The sequence below is a fragment of the Rhinatrema bivittatum genome, chromosome 6 (genome assembly GCF_901001135.1).
Source record: "Rhinatrema bivittatum chromosome 6, aRhiBiv1.1, whole genome shotgun sequence".
Classification (NCBI taxonomy): domain Eukaryota; kingdom Metazoa; phylum Chordata; class Amphibia; order Gymnophiona; family Rhinatrematidae; genus Rhinatrema; species Rhinatrema bivittatum.
The window spans coordinates 149,219,464-149,240,881 of record NC_042620.1 but is presented as its reverse complement, the minus strand read 5'-3'; the positions used below and the strand labels follow the sequence as shown (position 1 = coordinate 149,240,881).

Genomic DNA, 21,418 nt, shown 5'->3' with positions numbered 1-21,418 from the left:
ATTCACCATTTCAGAAGACAGCTCTTCATTAGCACCCTAGGGGCCTATATTAGCACACCAGGTACTAAACGAAGCTGTTGCTTTCACCTTCCAATCTTAATATGTTACTATGTTAAAATAAAACATTACCAGTGGTAAAGGATCTTTCGAGTTTCACAATTTTGGTGGATTTTTCTTCTTCTCCCCAACTAAAGGCAACCATGGACTTCAATGTAATAAATGATAGAAGAAAGCCCTAGGTAGGCCGGCCCAATGGCTCGGCAGAAGTGTCATGTGCCACTATATGGAAGGACCTGGGTTTGATTCCTGGCTCACATCATCCATGTCCAGGTGTCAGCCAGAGCTGGGGATGCTGCAGAGATAGCACTCACATCCCCTGTGGGGGAGGCAGGGGAGAGGACGTTAAAATCATTGCACAATGGTGACACCTAGTGGTCCAGAAGAAGTCCTGGTGCATGGACCATCTCTGCAATGACTGGGCTAAAAAGCAAGTAAGGAGATTAACAGAGGGCAAATCCCTAGTACTTGCAAATGAAGGTTCATGGGGTCAAATCCCAGCCCTGGTTCTGATTCAGCTGGAAACAGAAAGGAGCGGGAGGAAGCTGCTGGCTCAAAAAAATAGTCTTAGGGATGTCACATTGATTGTCAGCAAACTTTAATATAAGAATGAGAAGAGTCTGTTGACACCATCTTTCTTACCATTCTGAATGATGGTTTGCGATCGGGTAAATCTGCCATGGACAGCTGTCATATGCAGGGGACTTTTTCCATCTTTACTCTTTAAAAAGAGATAGTATAATGCCAATTATTTATCATTTTTAATATCAATGATTTAACATATTCTTGAAATAAAGTAAATATATTTAGGTAATGCACACATGTACTAGATAATAATGTCACAATTATATTGAATGTACTGAACAAAGCATGTATACAACTAAAGAGATCCATATTCAGAAAAAAGAAAACAGACAACTTATCTGGCTAAAGTTAGCTGGATTAGTTGTCAAGGAAAAATGTCCTGCTGATTATACTCATTTAAAGTTATCCGGGTAACATTACATGGATAACTTTCAAACTTAATCGGCTATGTTTGATTATAGACGGTTAGGTCTGAAAGTTATCTGGATATGTTAGCAAGAAACTAAGGGTCTAAGATTTTTCTCCCATCTGTGTCTATGGGAAAAAAGCTTAGTAAATCAGGTGCTAAGCTGGGCAGCGAAAGTCAACAGCTGCAAGAAGGAATGCTAAAAATAAAAAGTATACTTTTTATAAAATACAGATGTTCCCATATGTTCACCAGGACCCATTTAAGGAACTATGAGGATCACTAGTTTATACTTCTCCTCAAGGGTTATACTTTGCTATCTGGCACAACTCCAAGGAGCTGACTGGCCGAAAGGTTCTGCATGCTGCCATCACTTGAAACAGAGGGGAAGATACAAAGCCTTTTCTTCAAGAAGAGCTCAAGGATACTGGAAGATACCCAAAGCTTGGAGACTTTGCTCTTGCTTCCTGAGCAGGAGGAGTTCAGGCAGGTCTGCGAAGAGTGCCTGATGTCCTCCAACAGGAGGCTTAACTATCAGACCCAGCATCTAGACACCTTCTAACAGCTAATAATGAAACACCTCCAGGAGAACTCGGAGGACTAGATCTCTCAAACGTTTCATTCTCAGTCATCAAAGACAGAGGAGAATACAAGAAAAACTAGTGGGAGCGAAATGCCACATGTACTAAGGTATCCCCCAAGCCTACTTAGACGGTTTATGAGAACCAATGTGAAGGGAGAAAATGGAAAGCAACACTTGTCACAATTACACCAGTCAACAGACCATATTACCTTTTGTGAAGTTATTTGACTTCTGCGGTATTACCAGCATGGAAAAATCATCTAGAAGCTAAAAAGACCTGAAACATACATTTTACCTGAAGGTTAACATCTGCCCCATTGTTCACCAACAGCTCAAGACACAAGGCGCCATGAGTGGAGGCAGCTGCGAAATGCAAAGGGGTGAAACCTTTGTTGTTCGGCTGGTTTACGTTTGCACCGTAGTCAATCAGCTCATTAACTACGGCATCCTGTCCATTATAGCAGGCAATGTGAAGGGCGGCATTCCCATAGACATTGACTTCATCAATCTGACAAGAAAAATAAATTACAACAATGGTGCAAGTCAATTTATTATTTGCCTATACTGGAGTGAAATATACATCCATCTGCAGGAATAACAAGTGGGCCTTGAACTGGCAGGGTAAACATTGTTGGTTTGCAATCAGTGACAAGGTAGGATTTTCAGAACATGCCATGCTACAGTTTTTGAAATTAATTGGGACTTTCTGTTTTGCCTCCTGGCTATTTCCTTTCAAGGGGCACTGTAAGCCCCTTACAGAATTAAAAATCCACAATCATCAGGTAGGGGTGCTTTTTTTTTTTTTTATAGCCTAACAGTTTCACCAGCAATTTGGACAGCATGCTATAAATGCAATATTCCATATCACTGCTTTGTCCCGGAGGAATCTGAAAACATTCTATCACCACGTTGTTTATGATCACACAGGATGAAGCTACTTCTCTCTTATTGTCCACACCTAGAAGATGGAACTATTTGACCAAAGCATGCAATACACTCAGCTGGCTTCCCAGCCCCATAAAGTCACTATGATTCAAGCCCACAATAAGATGATAAACAAATGGCAAAGCCATAAATCTGGGGAGTCAAGCAGATGATATTATAGTTTCTATTTTCAGTGAGTTACCAGAGTAGAGTTCCATCTTGATTGTCATTAAGAAGACCCCAGCAGTAACCCTGGACTGAATTCCCCTCCCCCCCCCCCTAACAGTACAAGATAGCACAGCACCCACCGAAGAAGAGAGGGTGGAGGTGATTTGCATGGTACCCCGTTGGTACAAAGCCCACACGTGCTTTTTTTTTAAACTACGGTCTTTGCGCCAATTTTCAAAGGGAAAGTGTTGGTGGACTTTCACTTTGCAAACTGCCTCGGGTACAAAGCATTTGCAGACGCTTGCCCCTGCTTTCCTGTGGAGGGGTAGAGTTTTGCCTGAATGGCGTGCACGCAGATTTGAAAATGCCGTCTACAACATGCGTACTTTTCCCCCCTCCCACCGCATGTCCACGGTAACGTCCTCTCTCAGCGTGACTAAAATGTCCCAGTATTTTATATTGTCTGGATATTTTAAGGGTTTGTTTTTATCCTAATATTTCCTTGTATTTTTATTGAGTACTGTGATGTGTTATTGCACTGTTATGTGCTTTAATTGGATAATTGCTATTCAACGGTTGGACACCACTCTGTAGTCTTAGTGGGGGGGGGGGGAGCAGTCTAGAGCATTAAAATAAATATAAAAACAATTAAATTAAGGGGAGGGCAGTTTTCAGACAGCAGGTTTATGCTGCTAAATCACTTTTTACCCAGGGAAATCTTTTGTGAAAATTGCCCTGTGTATATATAACCCACGACTTCAGTCACTCACAGCACAGGCCTAAGATGATCCCACAGCAGAAAAGAGAAAGATGACTGAGAAACAGGGTTCCCCACACTGCTCAAGCCGTTTGAACCAGGAAAGCGGGGGGCCTGAAATTTCAGTGGCTCTGCCCTCGATACTGTATGGCTTTCATATTCTCACTTCTTTCAGCAGGTCCGACAGCATTGCTAACCAGCTTGAGACTGAGAACCAAAACTACATGAATAACACTGAAGAATGTTTCTAATATCAAATATAGGCATAGGGTGTAACGAATACAAACTACAAGAAAAATACAAGCTTCCAAGCTTAGTCATGTTATTGTATTCCTCTTTTTTTTTTTTTTAAAAGCAATAATTATTTTGAAGCCGCTTACCTCCACACCTAGATTTAGGAGGTGTTTGACCACATTGATGTGCCCGTTCGATGCAGCCGCATGAAGCGGAGTGTAACCTTTCTTGTCCTTACACGTAACCTCTGCGCCATGGTTAATCAGCAAAGCAGTCACTTCCAAGTGACCTTAAAAAAAAAAAAAAGGGAGGGGGGAAAAAAGAGAGAGCTGATTTTTATGCAGCATTTGCACTGGGTTTCGTGACTGGTGCCCTGTTGATTGCACCTGGCAAGGTCGCCTGGGAGGCCCAGCACACCGTATGAATGTATAATACAGTAAATTAATATACAATTCCAATAGGACCGTTAACATAGGGAAAAAGTGTCACACTTATCTTGCATGCTCTTATGCATACAACTGCCCTATCTCCTTTGCCTTGTAAGCCCCACTGCCTTCATGAAGAAAGGGGAGCAATGTGCGTTTACAGTGTGGGAAGACGATCCCTGTGATTTGCACTCTCGGTTCCTCCAATGCTATCTGAAATTTCTGTGCCTTAACTACACACAGGATGTAATAAAAACACTATTGCCACTCTCAGCGCTTCAAAAGCAGCCATGCGGTGTGCTGGCTGAGGCTGATATGGGCTGTACAACCATCCGCCTAGGAAAATGCCTTTTGAAACTTCCAGCAGGTTCCCATCTAAAACAGAAATTAAAGATATTTTGCTTATCTGAACACGCTGAGGTCATCCTGAGTGGGGCAGCGAGTGTAAGGCGTCCCTGGAACTTTAGCAGAGATATTCAACGGGATTTCCTCAGGTAACATCTGCAGCTGAATATATCCGGCTATGGTGGCCTGAGGAACCTTAGGACAGTGTTTTGTCCTACCAGACTTACCTCAATTACCAGCGCTATCTCGCAAATCTTAAACCCCGCCTCTTGAGCCCATCCTGTTCTCTGTCTTTTTACTGGACTACATTTCACCCGGGGGAAGAAATTAAGTTACCCATGAAAAATTCTGCCAGTCAGCAGGGTAGGAAGTTTGAATTTTGGGGGGGTTTGTCCGAGTAACTTAAAAGTTACCTGCACAAATCCTTTTTCAGTAACGACCTCTTAAAGTTAAACCATCACTGATGGAATGAAAGTCAATATGCCATGAATACCTCATTCTCCAGCTCAATGACCGAATAATGTGCAGTTTAAACAGCTTACGTCCCACTACAGATAGGAGCCAGTGTTAACGATTTTAAGGCCCTAAATACCCATAGTGTAGATGACAGAAGGAGGAGGAAGAATATGATAAAAGACATTCAGATACCTCAAAGGTATAAATGCACAAACGTTTTTTCAGTGGACAGAAAGTTCTCAAAGAAGAGGTCATGATATGGAGCTGAAAGGGATTAGACTCAGGAGTAATATAAGGCATATTTATTCACAGAAAGGATGGTGGATGCATGGATGAGCCATCCTATGACGGTGGTAGAGGCAAAGATAGTATCAGAGTTTAAGAGCACACGGGATGAAAGAGGCTCAGTTCTGTAAAAGTGAAGGCCAAAGCAGAGCCTGCAGTACCACAGTGAGGTAAAATAGGCAGCCGAGCTGGGCCTTGGGGCTTTCTCTGCCACCATAGAGGTCGATATGCAAAGGCCTTGTCTGGGGGTAACTTCATCCTGATAAAAAGGGGCGTTGCTGGTGGTGTGGCTAAACGTTAGCCGAGGAGCGCACACATTGAGTGCTCCCTGGCCAATGGATGGATGTCAGTCAGGTTTTTCACACTGGTCCACAATGAACGCTAGTCAACGAACTAGCCGGCATGGGAGTAAGATAGAAATTTGAGCTGTTTAAGTAAACAGAATCCACTCTGATGGAAGGTAATGTAGGAAGTGGGGTATTGGGGTTGGTACTCTTTAATACCTCATTAGCAACATTGCCAAAGGACTTGAGGCAAAAATACACCTTTTTCAAGACTGCATCAAAATCTACAACAGAATAGATGCAATGGGTTGAAAACAATAAAAGGAGGCTTGGATTAAAAAAAGAAAAAAAAAAAAACTAGTCAAGAGTTTTGAATCCACATCAATGCAACATAAAAAAAAAAAGTAAAATCACTCAGTGGGGCATTAACGCTCATTAGCCACCTTTAAATTAGAACGATATACACTGGCAACCACTAAGGAGGAAAGGTACCAAGGAGTGACGTCGTGGGTGACCTGAAGGTTGCCAGTCAGTCGGTGGCTGTCTGCCATGCATCCACCTCCTTTTATTCTGTAATTCAGCTCATCGAGAACAATAGTTTGCGTTAGATTACACGTCAACTTCAGTATGGCTCTGGATGCTCCCCATTAACTAACATCACTCGCTCTTACCCATATATGCTGCCCAGTGCAGCGCTCGTCTGTCCTTTTTGTCAAAGGCATTGATGTTTGCACCTGTAGCCAAGAGCAGATTAACCATCTAAAAGAGAACCAAGGGTAAGTTTTCCTTCATGAGCCATTTCTAAAGAGCAGATCGAAGTCAAAAACATTGCACAAGTTTCACCCAAAATAATCTGTGTGCTAAAACTATTTCACGGGGATTTCTTTTTCCAACTTTGACGTGCGCACAGGTTGCCAAATGTAGCCACAGGACAGCTAAAAGCAATCTTACGACTTTGAGATGTTTGCTGTGTAAGCAGATACAGGGCCAGAGGTTGTTTACAAAAGCCTGTTCCATGAGGCTAGAAAGTCTAAGAAAAGTTCACAAGTTGGTGAGTGCTGTAAATGAGGATCATTAAAGGGGACATTTTCTAACTGCCCGCCGTGGTGCAAAGCAAGCTATTGCCCCAGTTTTCAGCGTGAAAGAGCGTGCATTCTTTCCCTTGGAATGTTATCCCAAGAAAACCGCCTTCCCACGTTTTATACCAATTTAGTTTGGAGGGGGGATAGATTTTCTGTGCCTACATTTTGAAGATTCCAGGTCAAACCCAGTGCCTCTACTTACTACAGGGAAAAGTTCCATGTGTGTCGGCACTAAGCATGTCCGTTTAACCGCACCCCACCATCAGGGAGGGCAACTTTCTCAGATAGCCCATTGTCCATGCATAAGGCACCATTTTACTCGTGGAAATGACTTTCAAAATTACCTTCCCCGAGAGGCTTTGGAAGTATTGCAATAGCAAAGGACTAATCATTACCACAACTGGCATGCAATACATTTACAGTGTAATATGCGGCGACAAGCAAGCATCATTTCCTGCTAGGAATGTGCATTCATTGGGTTTTTTTTTAAGGCCATTCGTTTTGGCTCGTGTGTGCATATCTCACAATTGGAATGTACGGGCGCAAAAATGCTGGTATACATGCGTGTGCACGCATACCCACATGTGTTATGTTCTCTCGGTTTTGCGCACGTACCTCCCGATCACGAGATGTGCACACACAGCAAAAACGAATGAAACGAATGGCCCAACAAATGCACATCTCTACTTCCTGCTACTTTCATTTAGTGACATAGTCAAAGTATGATTGAAACAGTGAGTTCCTGAAACACAAGCTCCCATGAGGGCATCCCCCCCTTTTTTTTTCCACCAGTTCTATAGACTGCCATGGTAAATATCTCAGCCTAACCACACAAAGAACTTGCATAAAATGGATTGTTAATGTGAAGGGCATTGCTGCAGCATGAGCAGCTCAAAATAAGGGCATAAAGTTGGCTACCCCCAAGGTCAGTCTCATCTTAAACTATTATCATCAAAAGAGACAAGGAATTTAGGGAACTAGCAGGGACTCTGGTAAGTCTTAAAACTGGCTTGCCAAGAGGTATTTAAGTGATTTGTTCCAATGCAGGGGATGCAAAGTGAAAACAAAACACTCTTGAATAACTGATCTATCATAATAAAGCCAGCAGCTGACCCACATCCAGGAGCAACTGCAGCCATTGTGTTTAGACAAAGTCACCCTAGCTTTGGGCATTCTTTCAAACACTGGCATGCAGCTCACATACCAAAGCATGCACTTGGAATAGTGTGTTATGCCCCTAGGCCCCAGCGTCCAGGTGAAACCACTCCCAGAAGACAGTGCGCGTTTGCGCAAACATATGAAAGAACATCAGATGCGAATTAGGCTTTAGCGATCATGCACTAATTAACATGGCAGTGTATGCTCTCTTCAACACCTGTCTCAGCCCAGATGTTAACCGTTTAGTGATAGTAGCAGTAGTAGTAACTCCCACGCTATTTAAAGGACTCGGCTAACAGGATGCACTGCGAGTTACAAGATGCAGGAATAAGGGTGATACCTTTTTATTGGACCACTTCAATGCAACTGTGACTAGCTTTCAAAATCTATGCTTCCTTCCTCAGATCAGTGAAAAAACAGCCCAGGTAGACTGGATTTAAATAGAACAGAGGCATTCGGTTCTCTACATATGCCATTACAGTTCAGTAAAGAGAAGGGGAAGAGAGGAGAGGGAATGAGGGGGAATGGCTCATGGCGCTAGATCTCAGCCCTGGTTCCAACAGAGCTTGAAGGATACAAGCAGCTGGAGGGTACTGCCGAGTCAAAAATAATCCATTACTAGGAATCTGCTATATTTTGCAAAAGCATCATTAAATTCAGTATCACTAGAAGCACAATGCAATCCAGACCTGAAAACACCTCCTTTTTCTGGGACTCAGGAGTTTGCGTGCCAGTTGGCTGCTCTGCTAGAATTACGAGTCGCATGCATACCCTTGCCTGTTGAAGAACTTCCATATATGAATTTACATATATTGGAAGAGTGATTTCCAAGCTCATTCACAGGAAAACTCCAAAAGGACAATTAAGAAATTAGTGCAGGCATAGAGCACGCAAGACGTCTGGAGTAATTTGTGAAAGCAGTGTTTTGTAGAGGAAGGAAGCAGTAACGTTAAATGTTAAGCATTTTGGCCATTCCTTGACATGAGCCCATGCCCATCTACTATAGGCTGAGTCCTACCAAACTCACTCAACTAGTGAGCTAAACAAGGAATACTGTAGAACTAGGGTCTATAGGGAGTGTTCTTCAGTGACGAGATGTCCCTAACTTGCTCACCTAGGCACATCAAATTTGTGAAAAGGGAATCCTCTTTATTGCAAATGGATTGTATTGCTAACTGAAAAGCATTCCAAAAATTAGCAAGCTTTAACAATTACTGGTACTGGGACATACCAGATTTATGTTTATGATATTGTTATAATCCACTTAGTGGTTAAAGGCAGAAAATCAAATTTGAATAAATAAATGAAACCTTTCTTGGAACACAGTTTTTCCTCCTGGACCTTGAATGGCCCAGTTCATCTTGCTGCCTGTGATTTTGCCTATTGCCCGCAAAGTAATCTTGCCTTCTTTCAGTTAGAGAATGGCACACGCTGCGCCCATGGTGACGGTTACCTCAATGTGCCCATTGAGAGCTGCATGGTGCAGGGCCGTGCGTCCCCCTCGGTCTGAGACATTGACGCTGCTGAGCAGTGGGATGATCACTTGCGCACACTTTACTGCTTTGTTTGCAGCTGCCACATGCAGGGGTGTCTGCCAGTTCTTGTCCCGAGCGTTGACGTCGGCCGAGTGCTTTATCAGGACCTGCACTGCTTCCTGCAAGCAAAGCACAAAACAGTACTGGGAAAAGAATGACCGTCCAATACTTAACGGCAGTGACGATGAATTGAAAACCCCTTTAATTGAGAAATCATTCCATAATATTTTTTTTAAAATGTTATTTGCTAATTTTTGTGATGAGATTAAGGCGACGATTTTCAAAACCGTGCAGGCTGGTGCAAAGCTCACAGGTGCTGTTATCTGCGCCAGTTCTCAAAGGGAAACATAAATACGAACTTTCCCTTCGAAAACTGCACAGAGGAAAAGTAATGGCCGAGATCTGCACCTGCTTTTCCTCCGGGTACTTTTCCCATCCCATAGAAATGCACGTAGTTTTGAAAACCCAAACCTATATATGTCGTCACCTCACCCCAACCTGGAAATGCATCCGGAAGATGCGGGTAAAAGTATGTGCTTTGGGGGAAACGACACACATACTCTTGCCCTCGCATACGGTTGGGCAGTTTTGCACTGCCCGTCTATTTCACACCACCATTAAATACATTCATTTTATAAAATGGTTATATGAAACTAAATGAGGAAATTGGTCAGTTATCATCTCTTGTTATATGCACTGAAATTCATGAATCATTAAGGATATGCAGTGATATCAAACCAACGCATGCGCTGTTTGAGGACAGCACAGTAGGGCTCTGCTATACTCCAAATCGAAGTCACACGAAAACATTTAAAGAAGAAGAGTAAAAGAAGATTTAAAAGACAATTCTTTGATACTGCTTTCCGAACGTTGTAAGTATGCAATAAGACTTTGCGATGTGCATTAAAGAAGAGTCTCACAACTGTTAGCACATTGCAACTATTTGAAAAGCACTGTTAATTCTGATGAGGGAATCTTGTCTGTCACATGAGCTGTCCATACTATGGGACTGCCTAGCATTGTAAGGTGCATTAATGAATCCCTCGGTTTATTGGTCATTTGTGTTCTATGTTACATCCCTCGGGTGGCATCTGGAATGTATTTCAATTCTAGACAAAGCAGTGTGGTTGCCGTGTTAGTTCACTTGAGTGCACAGATATAAAAGGTTAGCAGCTAGGGAGCCTGGCTTCCAACCCTCTCCACGGTTCACCTTTGGCGCACCTAAGTGTGCCCGCAAAGATTTATGCTAGTGTTTCTGCCCCAAACGTTTGCGCGTATGCCTCAGCATGTGTACATATTTGTACTGCAGGAACCCGCATAGTTACTCCTGCCCGTTGTATAAAAAGACATGCTGATATTTTACATGCGTGCTAACTGTAACAATCTGCGCATAAAGACCCAGAATTAAACGTGGAAGTATGCACATACTTGGTATTACCGGTTCTCCGATACCTCCGCCAGTTCAACCAGACCTCCCACCCAAAAACTGCAGACAAAAGACAAGGCTGATTTCAATTGCACGAGTCAATTAGCAGGCGTAAAAATGTACGGACAAGTTTGGGAATATATGCGCATACGCCCCTTACAACATAGCAACTTGCGCGCCTACCTCCGAACCCTGCACCAGAACACCCAATGCCATCCCCTTTAGCCCCCCCGTTAAAATTTGCATGCGACACTGCAAGTGCAAGCGTACCTTCAAGTTTTATAAAATAATATACATGCACGCATGCCACTCCACGCACATACATGATCAATTTTACACGCGCAACCCTCCTGTAACTCTTGGAAAATGACTTACAAAAACCACCAAAAGGAATGCATTTTAGGGTTCACTTATATTTCCTCGTGTCATCTTTTGCTGATTCTATTCTGACTGGACGACGAGAGTATTAGGTCTCGAAAGACTGTCTGAGTTCCAGCCACCCAAGGCTGCTAAGATCCTCACTTGCATCCTCTACGGCAATCCTATCATCAATATAAGACACCTGAAACAGATCCTTCTCGGAAGAAGCACCCATCCACTGGAACTCTCTCCCAGAGGAGCTCCAGAAAAATACACAATTACGTTGTTTAGAAAGCAGCGAAAGGCCTGGCTGTTCTGTTAGGCTTTTGCTGTCAAACCTGAAAAGCAACGACTTTAAATGACATTACATGGCATTCTACCTCAAATGCTTTAAGTGCTTTGCTGACAACGAACATTATTGCTACAACAGTTATCTTTCGAGTAATGCATTCGTATTCTTCACTAACAGGCCGATGCAATATCGGCGCGCAGAAAACAGGCGCTCGTGATTGAGCACCTTCTTTCCTAACGCCCGCCAATTGACCTCTTTGGTGCACCCGATGCAATATGCAAATGGACTGCCACGGTAAAAAGGAGGAGCTAGGGGAAATTATGCACTGCTAGCACCTCCTCGGCAGCAGGCACCCAGGGGAGGTGGCTGTTAGTGGGTTAGGAAAACGGATGCTCAATTTTACGAGTGTCTCTTTTCCTAACCTGTCTACCAGCACACTTTGTTTTTTAATTTATTTTTTTTACATAACTCCTTTTTTCAGTTCCTCAGACTCAATATCGCCATGCTATTAAGTCGGGGGAACTACAGAAAAGCAGCAGTGTCTTCTTTTCTGTCAACTTTAGGGGCTCCTCAAAACTTAACGCCTGCTTCGGGGCAGGCGTTAATTTCTGAGGGTAAAAATGTGCGCATTGGGCACACATTTTTTTTTCTTTGCATTGGGAGGTAATAGCTAATAGCACTCGTCAACATGAATTTACATGTGATGAGTGCTATTTGCTTCATGCGGGGTTGGATGTGCATTTTAGATGAGCTAATCCCCTTATTGCATAAGGGGTTGTGGACGCGCGTCAACCACAGGTTAACCAGTGCACTTGGCTGAGCGCACTGTATTGCATCAGTCCGTAAGTTGTACAGTGTTAGTTTGTGTTTCTTAGATAAAACTTAGCCTTAAGGTGCACCTTTAAATTGCGTAGTAAAATGCCATTGCTGCTGTGTAAATTGATACATACACAGCCTTGTAAAGCTGCAAATTACCTTTGTTCATATACTGCTATTCTAATGTACTGTAAACTGCTTTGGGTTAATTGTGTATTCAAAAAAGCAGGTAGTAAATCCAAATAAATTACTACTATTACTTCACATTTTTTATAGCACTACTCAAATAAAAATAATAAAGTCAAGAGATGAATTAATTTGGTCCAATAAAAAGGTATCACAACATAGATTTTTTTCTTGTTAAGTTTTGTTTTTTTCTTTTTGGCTAATCTTTATTTCTCAGCAAATTTTGACAGATATTTCTGCCATTTTGCTGCTCTGTTTTGACCATTTGCTAAATCATGCATAGCTCCATTTCAGGTCATGCTCCTACTAATCCCTATGGGATTGATTGCATTGATATTATTTATGTGCACAAAAACTTTGAAAGCAAACAGAAAAAGTGTATTATTCGGGGTGAGCAAAAGTGGCTTTCCTTGTTTTAAAAACCAGGCTAGCAACTACAAAATGTAACACGTTTTGGTTACAAAATAAAACTCACCACAGGGATAGCATTCCTTTAATTGCCTCCACAACCAGGACAAAAAGTGACTCAGTAAATATAGCTAAGATGCTGCTACTGCTAATATTGTGTGTTTTCTACTAGTCTTTGCAATGTTCAAATGGAACACAAACATATCACTGTCCAATGGATAATTGGATTTGGGCATCCAAATATGGATTGCTGACGTTGGTAAGAGTATCTCAGTAAAATTGCGTAGTAAAATGTGATTGCTGCTGTGTAAATTGATACAAACACGGCCTTGTAAAGCTGCAAATTACCTTTGTTCATATACTGCTATTCTAATGTACTGTAAACTGCTTTGGGTTAATTGTGTATTCAAGAAAGCAGGTAGCAAATCCAAATAAATAAACCTAACAGGAATCTCCGCTCTATCAACACAGGCCAAATAAATAAACCTAACAGGAATCTCCGCTCTATCAACACAGGCCTACTCCCCATCCCCCCCACAAAGGAAGCACATAAAGTCTCCACAAGAGAACGCGCCGCATCCATAGCAGGTCCTCACCTATGGAACAACCTCCCAACCGCTCCCAGAACTGACCCTTCCACACCTACCTTCCGAAAAAACCTCAAGACATGGCTCTTCATGAAAGCTTTCACCCTAGACAAATAACACCGCCACAGTCCCCCCTCCCACCTTATACCCCTCCCACCCTTCCTCTATACATAGTTAATTTATTAAACCGTTTTACATATGCTATATTTATTAAACCTTTTTATATATGCCGTATTAAGTTATGCCATTCAAGCATGTTATAATTGTATAAAACCGTTATTTTAACATAACCAGTTCTCAGTTAAGCTGTTATAATGTACTATGTCATTACAAGGTTCGCCTTAGACATATTGGGGCGGATTTTAAAAGGAGCGCGAATAGGCCTACTTTTGTTTGCGCTCAGGCGCAAACAAAAGTACGCTGGATTTTAGTAGATACGCGCGGAGCCGCACGTATCTACTAAAAAACCTGGATCGGCGCGCGCAAGGCTATGGATTTTGTATAGCCGGCGCGCACCGAGCCGCGCAGCCTACCCTCGTTCCCTCCGAGGCCGCTCCGAAATCGGAGCGGCCTCGGAGGGAATCCTCTAACACCCTCCCCTCACCTTCCCCTCCCTTCCTCTACCTAACCCACCCGCCCGGCCCTGTCTATACCCCCCCCTTACCTTTGTTGGGGGATTTACGCCTCCGAGAGGGAGGCGTAAATCCGCGCGCGCCAGCGGGCCTCCTGCGCGCCGGGCCGCGACCTGGGGGCGGGTACGGAGGGCGCGGCTACGCCCCCTGACCGCCCCGGGCCGTAGCCACGCCCCCGTACCCGCCCCCAAAACGCTGCCGACACGCCCCGAAAACGCCGCGACGACCGGGACCGCCCCCCCGACACGCCCCCCGACACGCCCCCTCCGAAAACCCCGGGACTTACGCGAGTCCCGGGGCTCTGCGCACGCCGGTAGGCCTATGTAAAATAGGCTTACCGGTTTTGGGCGGATTTACGCGAGCAGGGCTCTGAAAATCCGCCCCATTGTTAGATGTAAACCGATGTGATACACCAAATCAAATGTCGGTATAGAAAAATAAATAAATAAAATAAATAAAATAAAACTCCAACATTGTAAGTTTATTTCAATTCAGTTTCTCACCTTTTTCATCATCCGGGGAGAATGCATACCAGCGAACCCACACAAAAAAAAATCTGACTATGCTGTTAGCATTTCCCATGAAAATCTTTGATCCCCGACCCCTTTCTCCCTCAGTGACCAAACCAAAAGATGGGCTCCTGTATACTAAGGAACAGGTGATGATTTCGGAAATCTGAAATGCAAGAGAAGCCTAACAATTGGAGAATGAGGCAAGCTGTATTTCTGTGACCATTCTGTTTTGCACATTCATTTGTCTATCTATTCTTATCTGAGTCTGTGATCCACTGAAATGTAATTGGGCAGCCTCTTGAGAGGAAAGAGCTTATCTCTTCCTCTTCCCCTTATTGTTGCGCGGCTCGGTGCGCGCCGGCTATACAAAATCCATAGCCTTGCGCGCGCCGATCCAGGTTTTTTAGTAGATACGTGCGGCTCCGCGCGTATCTACTAAAATCCAGCGTACTTTTGTTTGCGCCTGAGCGCAAACAAAAGTAGGCCTATTCGCGCTCCTTTTAAAATCCGCCCCAATATGTCTAAGGCGAACCTTTCAATCCCCTCCCCATCCCAACCCTCAATGGCCACAATTGACCTCACCTCCTCTAAAGAAATTACAGGCCTCCTGCGAAAACTTAAGCCAGCCTCTCACCCCAGCGACACCATCCCCACCAAAGCCCTTATAGCCATCCCCAACAGCATATCCAGCACCATAGCAGATATTATCAACTGCTCCATCACCCATGGGATAGTCCCAGATTCCCTCAAACACGCTGTTGTCAAACCCCTCCTCAAAAAACCCTCCCTAGACCCAAAAGACCCTTCCAACTTCCGCCCCATTTCCAACCTTCCTTTTATCTCCAAACTTATGGAAAAGGTGGTCAATTCACAACTCATGGTCTACCTAGAAAACCATGATATCCTCCATGTTTCCCAATTTGGATTCAGGAAACACTTTAATACCGAATCCTTACTGCTCTCCCTTACTGACTATCTTCTCAGAGGACTGGGACAAGGTCACAGTTACCTCCTCGCCCTTCTCGATATCTCAGCGGCCTTTGACACCATCAGCCACCATCACCTCCTGACACGGCTAGAAAGCATCGGCATCTCAGGAATAGCTCTAGCCTGGTTCAAATCCTACCTCTCTAACAGAAAGTTCTCTGTTAAAATCGGAAACAACCTATCTGCCTCATACCCCCTACAACAAGGAGTCCCACAAGGCTCATCACTTTCATCTACCCTCTTCAATATTTACCTCATCCCTCTCTGCCATCTCCTCTCCGACCTTAAACTCAAATTCTATCTCTATGCTGATGATGTACAGATCATCATTCCCATTCACAACTCTATATCTGATGCCCTGGAGCACTGGGAAAAGTGCCTTGCAGCTATCAACACACTCCTCACCAACCTTCAGCTTGCACTCAACACAAACAAAACGGAACTCCTCCACATCTCCTCGCATCCCCCCGACCTCCTGCCTAACGACCCTAAACTCAACCTCCTCACAGCCCAACCTTCTGTTAGGGACCTCGGAGTACTTCTTGATCCCAATCTTAGTATGAAACCTCACATCAATTCCATCCTAAAAACTGGCTTCTTCAAACTCAATGTACTAAAGAAACTCAGACCCCTGCTCTACACCCATGACCTCCGTACAGTGATTCAAGCCACTCTCACCTCCAAACTAGATTACTGTAATGCTCTCCTCTTAGGGCTCCCACTGTCTTCGATAAAACCCCTTCAACTACTGCAAAATGCTACAGCAAGACTCATTACCAACGCACGCAAACACGACCATATTACCCCCATCCTCAAGGACTTACATTGGCTCCCCATCCTGTCCCGTATACATTACAAAACCTTGACCATAATACACAAGTCCATCCACTCCCACAATTCCAACTGGCTCGACCTCCCTTTCACTGCCCCCCAGTCCACCCGAGCCACCAGATCTACCAACAAAGGCACCCTACATGTCCAATCCCTGAAAATGGCTCATCTCTCCTCTACCCGCGACCGTGCTATCTCTATTGCCGGTCCGGCTCTATGGAACTCCCTACCTGACCACATGCGCATTGAACCGTGTGCAATTAAATTCAAAAGAAACTAAAACACTTCTGTTCAACCATGCTTACCCAGAATAACTCTTCCATCTCCCCTCGTAGTCCCCCCCCTCCAGGGGACTGCCCTCTCCTTATATTAAGGAGACTACCATTGTAAATTATAAATTGTATTCTCTGGTTATGACTTTCTTGTTTTATCTATCCTTCCTACTGCCTATTTATTTTACCCCCCCCGCCCAGTTACATTCTCCTTGTTGAAATGTATTTTCCAAGCTTTAAGTTATTATGTGAACCGGTATGATGTACCCACTAATGCCGGTATATAAAAGTTTCTAAATAAATAAATAAATATTTGGAAAAGATGCGTGCACGGATCTGAAGTACAGAAGCTGCAGTCCTTCCAAGAGCCAGACATATGAACTGTGCCAACCCTGGTCTAAGTAGCAAACTGCAGATTACCCTTTAACCGCTCTCATGCAAACCAAAACATGCAGCCGTAATAGGGACATTTGGCAGATCACTCCTGCCTGACATATAATGCTGGAGAGAAAGAAATGTTATTATGAGCTAGGAGAGGATCACGCCACTAAAAGAGCAAGGAAAAAAATGACAGAATCCACTATACAAACACCTATGCCTTTATCATTAAATCTGTAATGGAAAAAAAGTGTTTATATTATGAAGGCAAACATTTTGAGCACATAGAAACAAAGTTGCATGAAGGATGAGGTACTTCTGAAATGCCTTCGAAAAGGGGATAAGCACAAGGACATTGAGTCTTTCCACTTGGTTCATTCCTTCACCAGGCTTGTATAACCAATAATTATTTCCATTTAAGAGCTGTTCAGCGGCCTATATAAAATAAAATGAGGCTCACAGGCACTAAGCTCTGTGGGTGCTTGAGCATCCCCAATATTGTCTCCTTCACCCCTGTGGATCGGGAGCTGAAAGCTCCATGCTGCCAGGCCACGGGGTGGGGCAGGGCAGGAAGGAAATGCTTCTGTATCCCTACTACTGAATCTACCTCTGCCTGCTGATTGGCTGATTGTGGAATGTCTGACCAATGGGCTGCAAGGGGACCAGAGCACAGCATCAGTGTAGGATAGACAGGTTTCCCGCCTCTGGCCTGCCCTGAGGTGCAATGCAGATGGGAAGGGCTGCAGAGAGAGGGACAGAGGAGCTCTGAAGGGGCTGAGAGAACTGCTGGAAGATGGGGAGAAGAGGAAAAGGAATGTTGGCTGGGAGATAGGAAGACTGGATGTAAAAAGAGATACTGGTTGGGAGAGACAATACTGCTGTGAGGGTCTTGGAGAGGAACTGAAAAGAAAAATTTTGATTCGGAAAGGAGGAGAGGATCTGTTAAGGGAAGAGAAGTTGATAATGGAACTATGGGAGAAGGAGAGGTATTGACGCGAGCTGGGAGAGGACCTGAAAAGGTTGACAGAGTAGACATGGGCTGTGAAGAGAAATGAGCTGAGAAGGGATAAGGATATACAAGCTGGGAGAAGGGACATGGGCTGTGATAAGATGAGCTGGGCTGAAAGGTTAAGCAAAGGGAACTTAAGAGGGAGCGAGACGTGAACAGGACTAATAAAGGAGATTTGTTGGACAGAGGAGGGGGACTGATAGGAAAGGTAAACCAGGAAAAGGGTTATGAGAAAAGAGGGGATCATGGTGGAGGGAAGAGGCATAAAGTGGTGAGAAGATGGATAGAAGTGGCATGAGGGTAATCCAAAAGAGTTGTATGTGATGGGGGGGGGGGGGGGGGATGGACTGTTGTACACGGAGCAAGTGAGGGTACTTGGGGTGACAGTGTCTAGCGATCTGAAGATGGCGAAACAATGTGACAAGACAATAGCTAAAGCCAGAAGAATGCTGGGCTGCATAAAAAGAGCAATAAGCAGTAAGAAAAAAGAGGTAATAATCCCCTTGTACAGGTCCTCGGTGAGGCCTCACCTGGAGTATTGTGTTCGGTTCTGGACACAGTATCTCAAAAGGGACAGAGACAGGATGGAGACAGTCAGAGAAGGGCAACCAAAATGGTGTGGGGTCTCCATCAAATGAATTATGAGGAGTGGTTGAAGGACTTAAATATGTACACCCTGGAGGAGAGGAGGTGCAGGGGAGATATGGTACAGACCTTCAGATACCTGAAAGGTCTTAATGTTGCACAATCAACAAACCTTCTCCGTTGGAAAGAAATTAGTAGAACTAGGGGTCATGAAATGAAACTCCAGGGAGGAAGAACAGCATCAGGAATATTTCTTCATGGAGAGGGTGGTGGATGCCTGGAATGTCCTTCGGAAGAGGTGGTGAAGAAAAAAAAGGGGCATGGGATAAACACTGTGGATCCCTAGGGACTAAAGGATGGAAATGAAGAGGGGAGTGCATGGGGGTAACTTGCTGTGTGGCAGTTGCTACCCTTAACCAATAGGTCTTCATGCTGTTGATGCAACTCCTGTATTGCTCTCTGCTCCAATAATACTCTTTGCTTTAATGGTAGGGGGGGGGAAAAGGGTGGGGGAGGAATCGGACTCAGACAGCAACCAATGAGGACACTAAATTTTAAGGTAAGAACATAAGAAAATGCCATACTGGGTCAAACCAAGGGTCCATCAAGCCCAGCATCCTGTTTCCAACAGTGGCCAATCCAGGCCATAAGAACCTGGCAAGTACCCAAACACTAAGTCTATTCCATGTTACCGTTGCTAGTAATAGCAGTGGCTATTTTCTAAGTCAACTTAATTAATAACAGGTAATGGACTTCTCCTCCAAGAACTTATCCAATCCTTTTTTAAACACAGCTATACTAACTGCACTAACCACATCCTCTGGCAACAAATTCCAGAGTTTAATTGTGCATTGAGTGAAAAAGAACTTTCTCCAATTAGTTTTAAATGTGCCCCATGCTAACTTCATGGAGTGCCCCCTAGTCTCTCTATTATCCAAAAGAGTAAATAACCGATTCACATCTACCTGTTCTAGACCTTTCATGATTTTAAACACTTCTATCATAGCCCCCCTCAGCCGTCTCTTCTCCAAGATCTGGGAAAACAAGTAGAAGTGGGGGTAACTTGCTGATGAGGCTGTTACTACCCTTAACCAATAAGCCTGATACTTTTGAATCTACCACAAGCTTGTTGGGCAGACTGGATGGATCGTTTGGTCCTTTTCTGTCATCATTTCTATGTTTCTATGTTTATGAAGGGGTGAAATTAGGAAAAGGTATTGAGCTGTGGAGAGACAGCCGACAGACAGAAAGAGATACACACAAGGAGATAAAATAATAGAAATGATAAAGAAATGAGAGGAATACCAGAAAATAAATTTTAAACGAAAAGTAATGAGGAGGCAGAGAGAAAACCACGAGCAAGCAGAGACAGGGGACAGATTCAAACGATGGACACAAAGGAAAGACACAGGGAAATTAATGAGAAAATTTGTTAGAAAAAAACTGAAAGGTGCAATCCACAAGGTTAAAACTTGCAGGGGGCGTGGATGCTGTTTAAAATTACCATCCCCAAAGCCCAGACAAAACGTATTCCGTACATTAAAAAAGAACAAAAGAAAATCAGATGATTGCAATTAAAGCCAAAAGAGCATCATTCAAAAAATTGAATAATAGGGAAGAGCATTAGCACTAGCAAGATGGGCTTAAAAAGAAATTAAGCAAACTAAGAAAGAATTTGAAAAGAATTTTGCCATATAGCTAAAAAAAACAAAACAAAAGCTTTTTCAACTAAATGCAAAACAAAAAGCCTGTGAAGGAGTCAGTAGGCCATTGGATGACCAAGGGGTAAAAGGGGTAATCAGGGAGGACAAGGAAATAGCTAAAAAAAAACCTATCCAGATGTATGTGGATATTTCAAGGGATAGCCAGCAAAGAAGAAAATCCTTTCTCCATCTCAAACCTCGTGTTTTAGGGATTGAAGCTGCCTTCTTCCTGCAGTTTCCCAGCAAGGGCGAAGTGGTCTTCAATGGGAATAAATTCATTTTTGTGGACTCTTCCCACCTGTTAACATTCTTAGTGGACAAAGAGCAGGTTAGCAGACATTTAAGTTAGGTGGTACCACTAGGATTTCATCTCCACTTAACTTTTTTTCCTTTGTTATATTTCCTGTTAGTTCCCTCATTTGCTTTATTATTGATGTAGGTATATGATATTAATATGTAATTTGTTTTTCTTTTTCCTGTAATGTTTTTTTTATTTCCTATGTCTTTTGTTCTTTGTATTATTGTATTATGACATTGTTCTTTGTATTATTGTATTATGACAAAAGATTATAAATAAAGAGTTAAAAAAAAAAGAAACAGCAGCAAAACTAAATGAATTCTTTTCCTCTGTCTTTACTGAAGAGGATGTCAGAGTTATACCTACTCTGGAAACAATTTTTGATTATTATGACTCTATGTTACTAGATGGAATCACTGTGAAACTGGAGGACTAAAGAATGACAAATCACCAGGACCGGACAGTATTCACCCTAAGTTCTGAAGGAACACAAAAATGAAATTTCAGATCTAATTCTGGTGATTTGCAACCTATCATTTAAAACAGCCACTGTACCAGAAGACTGGAGGGTGGTCAATGTGTTGCCTAATTTTTTTTTTCCATTAAAATTTTATTAGGTTCACAGGTCAAAAGCACAAATAACAGATTATCAAAGTCAGGCACTGACAACATGTCATTCAGGACACTCTAAAACAGGAGAACGTATAACTATACATAGACAATAGAGACCCCTTCTACAGCCCCACCCCATAAGGGGTGGCTACAAATCTAATAGCCTGTTGATACTTACAGAACCTGAAAGAAAGTATAACACAACAACCGCCCCATCCTCCCCACCCCTCTGCTGATATG

General features: G+C 43.3%; 1 protein-coding gene across 4 annotated transcripts in view; it reads right to left on the bottom strand.

Moving 5' to 3' along the window:
• The window catches only part of ANKRD44 (ankyrin repeat domain 44), a 427,478-nt gene that overhangs the window by 200,239 nt on the left and 205,821 nt on the right, over positions 1-21,418 (bottom strand). For all 4 annotated transcript variants that reach the window (XM_029606056.1, XM_029606057.1, XM_029606058.1 and 1 more), the window contains exons 5-9: positions 9,203-9,403; positions 6,181-6,268; positions 3,861-4,003; positions 1,927-2,139; positions 700-778 (exon numbers count right to left, since the gene is read on the bottom strand). In XM_029606056.1, the coding sequence (XP_029461916.1) occupies positions 700-778; positions 1,927-2,139; positions 3,861-4,003; positions 6,181-6,268; positions 9,203-9,403 (724 nt within the window). The remainder of the gene's footprint in view (positions 1-699; positions 779-1,926; positions 2,140-3,860; positions 4,004-6,180; positions 6,269-9,202; positions 9,404-21,418) is intronic.